The sequence below is a fragment of the Leucoraja erinacea genome, unplaced genomic scaffold, assembly GCF_028641065.1.
Source record: "Leucoraja erinacea ecotype New England unplaced genomic scaffold, Leri_hhj_1 Leri_438S, whole genome shotgun sequence".
NCBI lineage: Eukaryota > Metazoa > Chordata > Chondrichthyes > Rajiformes > Rajidae > Leucoraja > Leucoraja erinaceus.
In genome coordinates this window covers 54612-67500 of record NW_026576339.1, presented here as the reverse complement: position 1 = coordinate 67500, position 12889 = coordinate 54612, and the positions used below count along the sequence as shown (strand labels likewise).

The 12889-nt window shown below is 47.5% G+C and overlaps 1 protein-coding gene and 1 pseudogene across 1 annotated transcript in view; one reads left to right on the top strand and one right to left on the bottom strand.

The window, feature by feature from the left end:
• LOC129693830 (butyrophilin-like protein 2) overlaps positions 1-12889 on the bottom strand; it is a gene marked incomplete at its 5' end in the record, with an annotated part of 55707 nt that overhangs the window by 26849 nt on the left and 15969 nt on the right. The window contains one exon of the mRNA XM_055630578.1: positions 67-206. Within this exon, the coding sequence (XP_055486553.1) occupies positions 67-206 (140 nt within the window). The remainder of the gene's footprint in view (positions 1-66; positions 207-12889) is intronic.
• LOC129693824 (E3 ubiquitin-protein ligase TRIM39-like) lies at positions 6524-12795 on the top strand (annotated as a pseudogene).

The window sequence follows — 12889 nt, the reverse complement described above, 5'->3', positions numbered from 1 at the left end:
CTGTTCACCTCTCACTGTCCCACTGCCCCCTCTCTCTCTCTCCCACACTCCCACACCCTGACAAACCTCTCTGACTGCTGCTCCTGTCCACGACCCTGTCAGATCGAGTCTCTCCGTGTGATGCCACCAGCCCCTGCGCTGGGAAACTCCCCGTGGCTGGGCGCGGATCTGAGTCACTCCGTCCCAAGCGAAGCCGCAGCAGGAAACTGAAACAGAGAGATCTGGAGACGCTTCAGTGGCGAGGCAGCGCTACTGGAGAGCGGGGGAGATCAATATCCACGTCCCAACCCCCGCCCGGCTCCCTGCCGCAGATCAGAGCTGGAGATGGCGGGTAGGGGGGGGGGTTGGACAAGGCTCGGTGTTGGGGAGGGCACAAGACACTGTAGTCGCTGGAATCTGGAAAGGGGATCCGTGGGGGAAACGGTGCATGTTGTAGTTTCAGGTGGAGACCCAGCATTCACAGACCCTGATGCAGAGTCTCAGTCTGAAACCGCCACAGACCCTTTTCTACCCCTTTCATCTACACAGATGCTGCTCGACCCGCTGAGCTTATAGGCTGCTGTTTTGTTTTTAATTGGCATATAGCATGGAAACAGGCCATTCGGCCCAACTCATTCATGCCGGCCCTTCCAAGCTAGTCGCATTTGCCCACATTTGGGCCACACCCCTCTAAACATTTCCTGATCCATGTATCTGTCCAAGTGTCTCTAGTACCTGCCTCAGCCACATACTCTGGCAGCTCGTTCCATACCCACCACCCTCTGTGTAAAGAAGCTGCTCCTCAGCTTTCTATTAAATCTTGCCCCTCACACCTTAAACCTGCGTTCTCTGCTTTTTGATTTCCCGACCTTGAGTAAAAGACTGTGCATTCACCCAATCCCCCCTCAAAATGTTATACACCTCCATCAGATCACCTCTCAGCCTCCTGCACTCCAAGGAACAAAATCCTAGCCTGCCCAACCTCTCCCTGTAGTTCAGGCAACGGAATCATCCTTTATAACAAGAGGAGTTGAATATAGGAGCAAAAAGGTCCTTCTATAGTTGTGCAGAGCCCTAGTGAGACCACACCTGGAGTCTTGTATGCAGTTTTGGTCCCTTAATTTGAGGAAGGACATTCTTGCTATTGAGGGAGTGCAGCGTAGGTTTACAAGGTTAATTCCCGGGATGGCGGGACTGTCAAATGCTGAGAGAATGGAGCAGCTGGGCTTGTACACTCTGGAGTTTAGAAGGATGAGAGAGGATCTCATTGAAACATATACGATTGTTAAGGGTTTGGACACGCAGGAAACATGTCTCTGGCCAGGGGCCACAGTTTAAGAATAAGAAGTAAGACATTTAGAACGGAGTCTCTCTTTGTCTCTCTCTCTCTCTCTCTCTCTCTCCCCCTCTCTCTCTCTGCATCCCTCTGTCTCTCTCTCACACACACATTTACTAAGCCTCTGAAGAACCGAATATCTCGGAGAAATCTCACGCAGATCATGGGGAGAACGTTCAAACTCCGTACAGACAGCACCCGTCCTCAGGATCGAACCCGTGTCTCCATCGCTGCATTCGCTGTAAGGCAGCAACTCTACCGCGGCGCCGCCGTGACGGTCCATGTGACCGCCCATATTCAGCAGCTCCACGTCAGTGAAAACATTTTGAACCAGGAAGTGGAGATAAAATGGCTGCGAAAGACAGGTCGAGAGTTGGACCGAGGAGGCAGTTTGTCCCATCTGCCTGGATTTCTTCACCGATCCGGTTATACTGGAGTGTGGGCACAACTTCTGCCGCTCCTGTATCACACAGAGTTGGGACAGGGAGGGGAAAAACTCCTGCCCGGAATGTAGAGAGGAATTTACAGACCGCACCCTCAGGGTGAATCGGGCCTTGGTTAGACTGTCTGAGAAAGCTCGAGCACTGAGCCTGAATCAGACAGAGAAGGAAAGTAAACTTCAGTGCGAGAAACATCAGGAAGAACTGAAGCTGTTTTGTGAAACGGACAAGACGCTGATCTGTGTGATCTGTCGAGATGCGCGGGAACACAAGTCTCACAGCTTCAGACCGATAGATGAAGCTGTTGAAATCTACAAGGTAAAAACAAACCGATATTGATCACATCATTGTGTCATGTCGTGTATATTTTCTGATATTTTTCTTCTCTGATCTGAATCCCAACTCCAGGATCAGGTGAAATCTTCCTTCCAATCGCTCACAAAAAAGAAATCCGAGATCGAGCAAATGGAGCAGCAACAGAAAGAGAAGATTTCTGTTGTTCTGGTGAGGTTTTCCAATTTCGATTTCCTGTGTAGTTTTCATCAATGTGATGCATGTAACGTCAGGACACCTCAAAACAGCACAGGATAATAGGTGTAGGAGTAGGCCATTCGGCCCTTCGAGCCAGCACCGCCATTCAATGTGATCATGGCTGATCATCCCCAATCAGTACCCCGTTCCTGCCTTCTCCCCATATCCCCTGACTCCGCTATCTTTAAGAGCCCTATCTAGCTCTCTCTTGAAAGCATCCAGAGACAGGCCTCCACTGCCCTCTGAGGCAGAGAATTCCACGGACTCACAACTCTCTGTGAGAAAAAGTGTTTCCTCGTCTCCATTCTAAATGGCTTTCCCCTTATTCTTAAACTGTGGCCCCTGGTTCTGGACTCCCCCAACATCGGGATGATGTTTTCTGCCTCTAGTGGGTCCAAACCCTTAACAATCTTATATGTTTCAATGAGATACCCTCTCATCCTTCTAAACTCCAGAGTGTACAAGCCCAGCTGCTCCATTCTCTCAGCATATGACAGTCCCGCCATCCAGGGAATTAACCTTGTAAAACTACGCTGCACTCCCTTAATAGCAAGAATGTCCTTCCTCAAATTAGGGGACCAAAACTGCACACAAGACTCCAGGTGTGGTCTCACTAGGGCTCTGTACAACTGCAGAAGAACTTCTTTGCTCCTATACTCGATTCCTCTTTTTTATGAAGGCCAACATGCCAGTCGCTTTCTTCACTGCCTGCTGTACCTGCATGCTTACTTTCATAGACTGATGAACAAGGATCCCCAGATCCCGTTGTACTTCCCCTTTTCCCAACTTGACGCCAACTTCCCATCTCCCACCGGATCACCTACAAAATCCTGATCCTCACCTACAAAGCCCTCCACCATCTGGCCCCCCCATATCTCACTGACCTCCTCTCCCCCTGCCAACTCTGACGGTCCCTCAGATCCACATCAGCCGGTCTCCTCTCCATCCACAAGTCCAACCTCCACAGTTTTGGGGACAGAGCCTTCTCCAGGGCAGCTCCCAGGCTCTGGAACCCCCTCCCCCAACTGATCCTGCAATTCTGTGTCCCTCACCATCTTCCAGTCCCGCCTCAAGACCCATCTCTTCACCTCTGCCTATCCTTAGCCCCGCGTCCCCCTCCCTTTTCATCTGTGCATTAATTGCCTCATATTGTGTTTTGAATTGAATTCTGTCTTTACTTTGTGTACTAGTCATGTCTCTACTATTTATTTCATTCCCCTTACATGTTTTTCCTCTACCTGCTAAATTTTTGTATGGTGTCCTTAAGACTCTTGAAAGGCGCCCATAAATAAAATTTATTATTATTATTATTATTTAGATAGTAATCTGCCTTCTTGTTTTTTTTATACCGAAGTGGATAACCTCACATTTATCCACAATAAACTTCATCTGCCAGGCATCTGCCCACTCTCCCAACCTGTCCAAGTCACCCTGCATTCTCATAGCATCCTCCTCACAGTTCACACTGCCACCCAGCTTTGTGTCATCTGCAAATTTGCTAATGTTACTTTGAATCCCTTCATCCAAATCATTGATGCATATTGTAAATAGCTGCGGTCCCAGCACCGAGCCTTGCGGTACCCCACGAGTCTCTCCCTGCCATTCTGAAAGGGACCCGTTAATCCCTACTCTTTGTTTCCTGTCTGCCAACCAATTTTCTATCCATGTCAGCACTCTACCCCCAATACCATGTGCCCTAATTTTGCCCACTAATCTCCTATGTGAGACCTTATCAAATGCTTTCTGAAAGTCCAGGTACACTACATCCACTGGCTCTCCCTTGTCCATTTTCCTAGTTACATCTTCAAAAAATCCCAGAAGATTAGTCAAGCATGATTTCCCCTTCGTAAATCAATGCTGACTCGGATCGATCCTGCTACTGCTATCCAAATGTGCTGCTATTTCATCTTTTATAATTGACTCCAGCATCTTCCCCACCATCGATGTCAGGCTAACTGGTCTATAATTCCCTGTTTTCTCTCTCCCGCCTTTCTTAAAAAGTGGGATAACATTAGCTACCCTTCAATCCACAGGAACTGATCCTGAGTCTATCGAACATAGGAAAATTGTTACCAATGCATCCACGATTTCTAGAGCCACTTCCTTAAGTACCCTGGGATGCAGACCATCAGGCCCTGGGGATTTATCAGCCTTCAGTCCCATCAGTCTACCCAACACCATTTCCTGCCTAATGTGGATTTCCTTCAGTTCCTCCGTCAACCCAGATCCTCTGGCCACCACTATATCAGGAAGATTGTTTGTGTCCTCCTTAGTGAAGACTGATCCAAAGTACCTGTTCAACTCATCTGCCATTTCCTTGTTCCCCATAATAAATTCACCTTTTTCGATCTTCAAGGGTCCAACTTTGGTCTTAACTAATTTTTTCCTCTTCACATACCTAAAGAAGCTTTTACTATTCTCCTTTATATTCCTGGCTAGCTTACCTTAGTACCTCATCTTTTCTCCCCGTATTGCCTTTTTAGTTATCTTCTGTTGCTCTTTAAACATTACCCAATCCTCTTGCTTCCCGCTCATCTTTGCTACGTTGTACTTCTCTTTTATTTTTATACTGTCCCTGACGTCCCTTGTCAGCCACGGTCACCACTTACTCCCCTTAGAATCTTTCTTCCTCCTAGGAATGAACAGATCCTGCACCTTCTGTATTATTCCTAGAAATACCTACCATTGTTGTTCCACTGTCATTGTTACGGGTCCCAGGAATGGGCACCGTACGGCAGATAGATAACCTGTATAAAAGCAGGTGTGAGATAGCAAATGAGGACACGGTGCATCTTAATTCATCCCCAACTTGCTTCTGCTGGTTGTTTTATTCAATAATCATGTAAACACAAAACATTGCTCTTATCATCACTTCACTCATCCATTTTGTCTCTACCATTTTGTTGTATTCTTTCCTATGTTTCCCTTGGTGTGAGATAGCAAATGAGGACACGGTGCATCTTAATTCATCCCCAACTTGCTTCTGTCGAGATGGGGGGAAATGCCTTGCTGTTTCCAGTCCCCGCAGTAACTGGAGTGACACAGACGTTCCGCCTCACTGCTGTACATTATAAACTGCCAATGCACCATCAAATAAATTAAATCGAGGTGGTCACACCGTCTTAGGTGGGCCACATCATCCCTGCTAGTGTATCTTTCCAGTCAACTTTGGCCAGCTCCTCCCTCATGGCCCCATAGTCCCCTTTATTCAACTGCAACACTGACACCTCCGATCTACCCTTCTCCCTCTCCATTGTTTCCACTGGTGTGACTGCAGGACCAGAGGTCGTAGCCTTAGAATTAAAGGGCGCTCTTTTAGAAAGGAGGTGAGGAGGAACTTAGAAAAGTGGTCATGGTGGCGCAGTGATAGAATTGCTGCCTTACAGCGCCGGAGACCCGGGTTGGATCCCGACTATGGGTGCTGTCTGCATGGAGTTTGTAAGTTCTCCCCGTAACGTTTTCTCCGAGATCTTCAGTTTCCTCCCACGCTCCAAAGACGTGCAGGGTTGTAGGTTAATAGGCTTGGTAAATGTAAAAAGTGTTAATGTGTGGGGATTACTGGTCGGCACGGACCCGGTGGGCCGAAGGGCCTGATATCGCATTGTATCTCTAAACTAAAAAAAACTAAACATATTTTGTCAGAGGGTAATTCATCTTTGGAACTCATTGCCGCAGAGGGTTGTGGAGGCCAAGTCAGTGGATGTTTTTGAGGCACAGAGAGACCTTTTTTTGATTGGAAAGGGTGTCAGGGTTATGGGGAGAAGGCAGGAAAATGGGATTAGGAGGCAGAGATCAGCTATGATTGAGTGGTGGAGTAGAATCGATGGGCCGAATCACCTAATTCTACCTCTATAACTTGTGAACTGTCCACTTTTATCCACATTTCAGAAGCATTTGGACAAGGATTTGAGTTGCCACGGTAATTAAAGATACGGATTAAATCCAAGTGAATGTGGGACTATTGTAGATTACTAGGGTTGGCAGCATGGACATGTTGGGCCAAATGGCTTATTTCTGTGCTCAATGCCACAAGGTTGATTGGCCAACTATCCCCTCACATATCGTTAGGAAAGACAACACAGTGACATTATATCTTGATCTTCACCTTTCATTCCACAGGAACAGTCACACAACCTTCAGTCACAGATCACATCCCAGTTTGCTGAACTGCACCAGATTTTCACTGAGAAAGAGCGGCGTGTACTCGCAGATATCCGGGAAGAAGAGGAGAAAATTCGGAACGCAATGGAGAAAAGGCTTCAAGAGATTCAAGCAAATTTAAATTCCATCCAAAAGGAACTCTCAACGTTGCAGGAACAGATGGATCAAAAAGACAACGGGATATTTCTGAAGGTGAGGGGTTACACTACAGTTAGGCAAAGTGAAACTGCACAGTCACAACATGGTGGGTGACATTTCTGAAATGAATGCATCATTTACCAGTCATTCAGAGCTGGGTCAATGTTCCGTCTGTTCCAGCGATGTGCTGCTGTTGTTCCCAAACTAAATGGCCACCTACATAAACTGTGGGATCTCAGGACAGCCTGCAAACTCCTTGAGAAAGAGTCGCAGTGATCCTGTCACTGAGTTCGTTAACGTGTAATATTTCCCCGAAAAGAATGAAAATCTGCAGGAATCATAAGACTACGGGGAAAATCTTCTGTATGGTCAGCATTAGAGGAAAAGGAGTTTGTGGTGTTAGAACATCCCAGTGCAGGCAGTCTAATGATTTTAGCCTAGGATGCACATTGGAATTTGTCCTCCTTAACAGCACTAAATTGGACCTGTTCTATCCCTAGTTATCATTTTACTCTTAAAGGGGAATAGTTCCCCCGGTTATTCTTCTGCTGATCATATACTTGTAGAATCTTGTAGGGGGGGGGGGTAGTCACAATTATCCGAGCCACATCAAGACCATTTTGCATAGATTTCATGACCTTAACCATGAAATGATGTTACAGCATTGGAGGCAACACAAAACTGAATCACCGGGATAATTGCAGGATGAGGGGCTTGTCTCATCTGCAGAGGTTGCATCGATATTCCTTGCAGTTGAAAAGAATGAAGAGTCGTTTCACCATTGTCCCCAAGGTCCACGACTGGATAGAGAGCAGTGAAATCTCTGGAATTCTCCAACCCAGAGACTTTTGGGGATTGAAACTGTTAGCAGTATTTGAACCAGAAGGAGAGACTTTTTTTTGTTGAAATTTCCAGGAATTGAACATGAGGGAAAAAAGGGGGGGAGTTCAGTCCTGGGCAAGATTAGCCATGACCACATTGTGGGGATTAACATTGAAATCTAGAACGTGGTGCACACATCATCATTTATCATCAGTCATCCATGAATTGAACATGTAGGGAATGGGGCAAACAGGGGGAAATCTCTTGTGCTTATCCTACTCCCCCTTCAATGTATCTCCAATATTGGCTTTGGCCACTTTTGTGTGAATGAGTTCCCCGTTCCCTTTACTGCATGACTAATGGGATTTATTAAAGGCCATCCCATATTTCATCTTTGAATTTTAGTCTCCCTAAAAGTAGCTGCTTCTTCTTGCGTATGGCGTGCACAGTCTAAAGCTGTAGGACAACTTGTTCTATTTGATCATATTTGTACACGCCAGGTTGATTGCATTCGTCGAAACAGGATGGACCACGTGAAGGTTCCAATCTCCCACCCCCCTAAAAGTAGCAATACTATTTGTCCCCCCACACATTTAAATCCACAGATAATCTTAAATCGCCCCATCCCTACGTTCCCTGACATCTTCTTCAGATAACACCCCACCATCTCCTCATTCTTGTCCCTAACCTGCACCCTCTCAATGATGGCATCATTTTCATGTACGTTCCTTGTGTTTCCCCCCGTGGTTCTTTGTCCCGACGGAAATACTATTTATATGTCTGTGTAGCTGCCGCAATAAGAGTTGGTAACTAGGAATCTTGTGGCAATCTGCGTGCCATTTCTGCCGTCGGGATATGGATGTTCTGTCTCAGTTATTCAGACATGTGTCTTTTTTCTTTCAGGAGGCAGCTGGTCGGAGAAGGAGGTAGGACACGCTCTTGATTGAAACGCTGAATGTTTTTGTAGAACAGCTCCGAAAATGTTGAAGCTCAGATTCTAACCAGTTGATAAATATTTGCAGGGTCAGTGATGAAGTTCAATACATTGTCAGTGACAGATGGTGCCTTGCCGATTGAAAAGATTCATCACCACTTTGTGTTGAACACGTTGTGGAGAGAAACCTGTGCCATCCAGCCAGGTAAAACTTGTTCAGTTTCCATTCTTCTTATTGATTACACCTTTAAGTACCACAAATGTAAACATTACGCAGTAACTGTACTCACCTCCACCTCTGGCATCTCGTTCTATCTCTCTACCATCCACTGTCTGAAAACATTGACCTTCAATGCCTTTTCCAACTTTACCATCTCACCTTAAACTGATGCCCTCAAACTTTAGACTTTAGAAAATTCCGTCTTCCATTCTTCAGCCCATTACACCTGCTAATTAAGATCACATTTCATCTCAGATCACCTTCTTCATTCTCCATGACGCCACCAATTTTAGTGTCCTCCACAAACCTATTAACTATGCCACCCACATACTCATACAAAGCGTTCGTATAAATAACGACCAACAATGGAGATGGAGTCGAGCTCTATGTCGCACCCTCTGCGAGAGCCTCCAGTCTGAAAAGCATTCCTCCACCAACCCTCTGTCTCCTGCCTTCAGACCACGGTTGTGCTCCATTGTGTAACTTGCCCTGGATTCGATCAGATCCAAACATCCAGACCACGTACCAGGCAGACGGTTGAAGTTGTTTCTCCAACATAGCAGTAAATATCTGGAATTGTGTGACTAATTGATGGTGACAGGCCATATCGTTGGATATAGGTGAAGGCAAAATAGTTGGATATTGGAAAGATCATTAAATTGAGGGTTATGGGGAAGTCAAACTGAAGATGAACTGGAGCCAGCTTCGATTAAGCCATGATCACATTGAACAGAGGATAGGCCTGCGAGGCGGAGCCTACTCCGCACCTATTTTCTTCCTGCATTATGTTTTTTTTCTACTTATTCAAAGATAAACTTTGCACAGAGCGAGTGTAGCAACGATTGACAATATTTGGTTCTGTAATGATATTTGTTGTGTGTGTGACATTGAGTAGACTCTGCCTGTGTGCTCGAGAGTTCAGTTGTATTTGAGGAGATCTCTGGGAAACACAAAGTTCCTACAGGGCTCAGTGGGCTGGATGCAGGGAGGATGTTTCCCCTGTCTGAGGGGTCTGGAACCAGCGGACATCCTCTCAGAATGTGGGCTGGACCATTTAGGACAGAGACAAGGAGACATTACTGCACGCAGATACTGGGCAACCTTTGGATTTCCCAGCACCGATGGCTGTGGATAATCAGTCATTCAGTGCTCTTGGAGCCAGAGAGCCATGGTTGTACATTACAGAGTCAGGCCCTTCGTCCCATCACATACTTGTCCACCTTTTTCCACAGCCACACAAATCCCATTTGCCCACATTAGAACCGTATTATTCTACACCTCGTTTGCTAAATCGCAATGCCTCTTAGATGTAGTGATTACATCTAATTCCATCACCTCCACTGGCAAAATATTCCAGGTATTAACAACTCTTTGTGTGAAGAAAACTGTGTCCTCCAGTAATGATATACCTGCATGACAATAAGGTTTCAATGATCCGGCCTATATCCTGCTGCAGACTTTGACAGGTTTCCTTGTTATCCACAACATTACCCGTTTTCCACAAACTTTGTAGTCACACCTCCCACATTCACATCCAAGCCGTGAAAACATAAAATAAACAGCAAAGGTTGCAGCACGGATCTCTGCTGCACACCACCAGTCCCAGACCTCCAGGCAGCAAAATCATCCTTCTACCGCTACCTTCTACCTCCAACCACCAAGTCAATTGTGGGTCCATTTTACCAACTGGTCTGGGATCCCACCTGCCTTTGTTTTCTGGACCAGCCTCACATGTAAAACATTGTCAAGTCCCTCAGTGACGTTCATATATTGCTTCACCATGACATCAGAGTGTTCTTGGTTGTACAGACGCATCAAATCCACCCTCCACTAAAGAAAGCAAGTAAACAGTAGCAGATTGCCTCGCCCGTCCAGTCCACTCCCGTTCAGTGTGATCACGGCAACTCCACCCCACATCTCTACATCCTCTTTAACCACCTCTAATTACCACTCACATCCGACTCCTCATCTTCCAATCTGCCTCTCCCTCGCCATCTACTGGCAAGATATTTGAATATCTGCCTGAAGAATGGTCTTCTGAAGAACTATAAAAGATGAAATAGCCGCACATTTGGATAGCAGTGACAGGATCGGTCCGAGTCAGCATGGATTTACGAGGGGGAAGTCATGCTTGACTAATCTTCTGGAATTTTTGAGGATGTAACTGGGAAAATGGACAAGGGAGACCCAGTGGATGTAGTGTACCTGGACTTCAGAAACTATTTGATGAGGTCCCACACAGGGGATTAGTGGGCAAAATTAGAGCACATGGTATTGAGGGTAGAGTGCTGACATGGATAGAGAAGTGGTTGGCAGACAGGAAACAAAGAGTAGGGATTAACAGATACCTTTCAGAAAGGCAGGCAGTGACTAGTGGGGTACCGCAAGGCTCGGTGCTGGGACCAGCAGTGACTAGTGGGGTACCGCAAGGCTCGGTGCTGGGACCAGCAGTGACTGGGGTACCGCAAGGCTCGGTGCTGGGACCGCAGCTATTTACAATATACATCAATGATTTAGATGAAGGGATTCAAAGTAACATTAGCAAATTTGCAGATGACACAAAGCTGGGTGGCAGTGTGAACTGTGAGGGGGATGCTTTGAGGATGCAGGGTGACTTGGACAGGCTGGGTGAGTGGGCAGATGCATGGCAGATGCAGTTTAATGCGGATTAATGTGAGGTTAACCACTTTGGTGGCACAACCCGGAAGGCAGATTATTATCTGAATGGTGTCAAGTTGGGAAAGGGGGGAGTACAACGAGATCTAGAGGTCCTTGTTCATCTGTCAATGTAAGTAAGCATGCAGGTACAGCAGGCAGTGAAGAGAATAGCATGTTGGCCTTCATAACAAGAGGAGTTGAGTATAGGAGCAAAGAGGCCCTTCTGCAGTTGTACAGGGCCCTAGTGAGACCACAACTGGAGTATTGTGTGCAGTTTTTTTGGTCTCCTAATTTGAGAAAGGACATTCTTGCTATTGAGGGAGTGCAGCGTAGGTTCACCAGGTTAATTCCTGGGTTTGCGGGACTGTCATATGTTGATAGAATGGAGCAGCTGGGGATCTTATTGAAACATATAAGATTATTAAGGGATTGGACACGCTACAGACATGATCCTGATGTTGGAGGAGTCCAGAACTAGGGGCCATAATTTAGAACGGGGATGAGGAAACACTTTTTCACCAAGAGAGTTGTGACTCTGTGCAGTCAGGGGATATGGGGAGAAGGCAGGAACTGGGTACTGATTGGGGATGATCAGCCATGATCACATTGAATGGCGGTGCTGGCTCGAAGGGCCGAATGGCCTCCTCCTGCACCTATTGTCTATTGCCTATTGTCACTCGTCCTCCCCGTACACCCTCCCCGCCTCACGAAATCCCCCTCTCCATCCCTGGCTAAAAACTCCGTGACAGATGTCTGTTGTCCACCCGATGTTGTTGTGGGTGAAACCCCGGGCAAGGTTTCAGTTGTCCGCCCGCCTGTGCCCGAGTCTCCCCCCGACCCCCGGGGACTCTCTGATTCTCTGCTTCTCCCCCCAGTCTCCGTCACCCTGGATGTGGAAACAGCGCATGCGCGGCTCGAGGTGTCTGAGGATCGGAAGAGGGTGAGACGGACCGGGACCGTGAGGAGTCTCCCTGACACCGGGAAGAGGTTTACAGGCTGGGAGTGTGTGCTGGGATCGGAGGGATTCACATCGGGGAGACATTACTGGGAGGTGGAGGTGGCGGGGAGTCGGTGCTGGAGTCTGGGAGTCGCCGCAGAGTCTGTGGAGAGGAAGAGACGGGTCACACTGACCCCGGAGACTGGAGTCTGGAGCATCTGGCGGTGGGATGACGAGTTTGATGCATTCACCTCCCCTCCATCCCCTCTCCCCGCCCGTCCCATCCCCGGGAGGGTGGGAGTTTATCTCAGTTACGAGTCCGGGACAGTTTCATTTTACGACGCGGACACCAAGTCCCATCTCCACACCTTCACTGGGAATAAATTCACGGAGAAACTTTATCCTTTCTTCTGGACTTGGGATGAAAACCAGTGGCTGAGAATCTGCTCCGGTTCCGCTCCGGGTGTGTAAAAGGGTCGGGTCCCGGGACCGGCGTCAGGAGCGGGGCTCAGGGGCTGTGGGGCAGAAACCCGGTGGACAACAGGTCGGCGCTGAACGAACGGCTCCCATTTAATCCCCAAATTCCGCGTCGTGAAACAAACCCCAGTGAGCGCGGAAATAAAACCAGGGGGAATGTAAATGTGGGAAGAGTGAAATAAACAGCAACTGAAATCAGAGCTGTCTGTCTGTCTGTCTGTCGTCCCCCCCCCCCCCCCCCCCCCCCCCCCCCCCC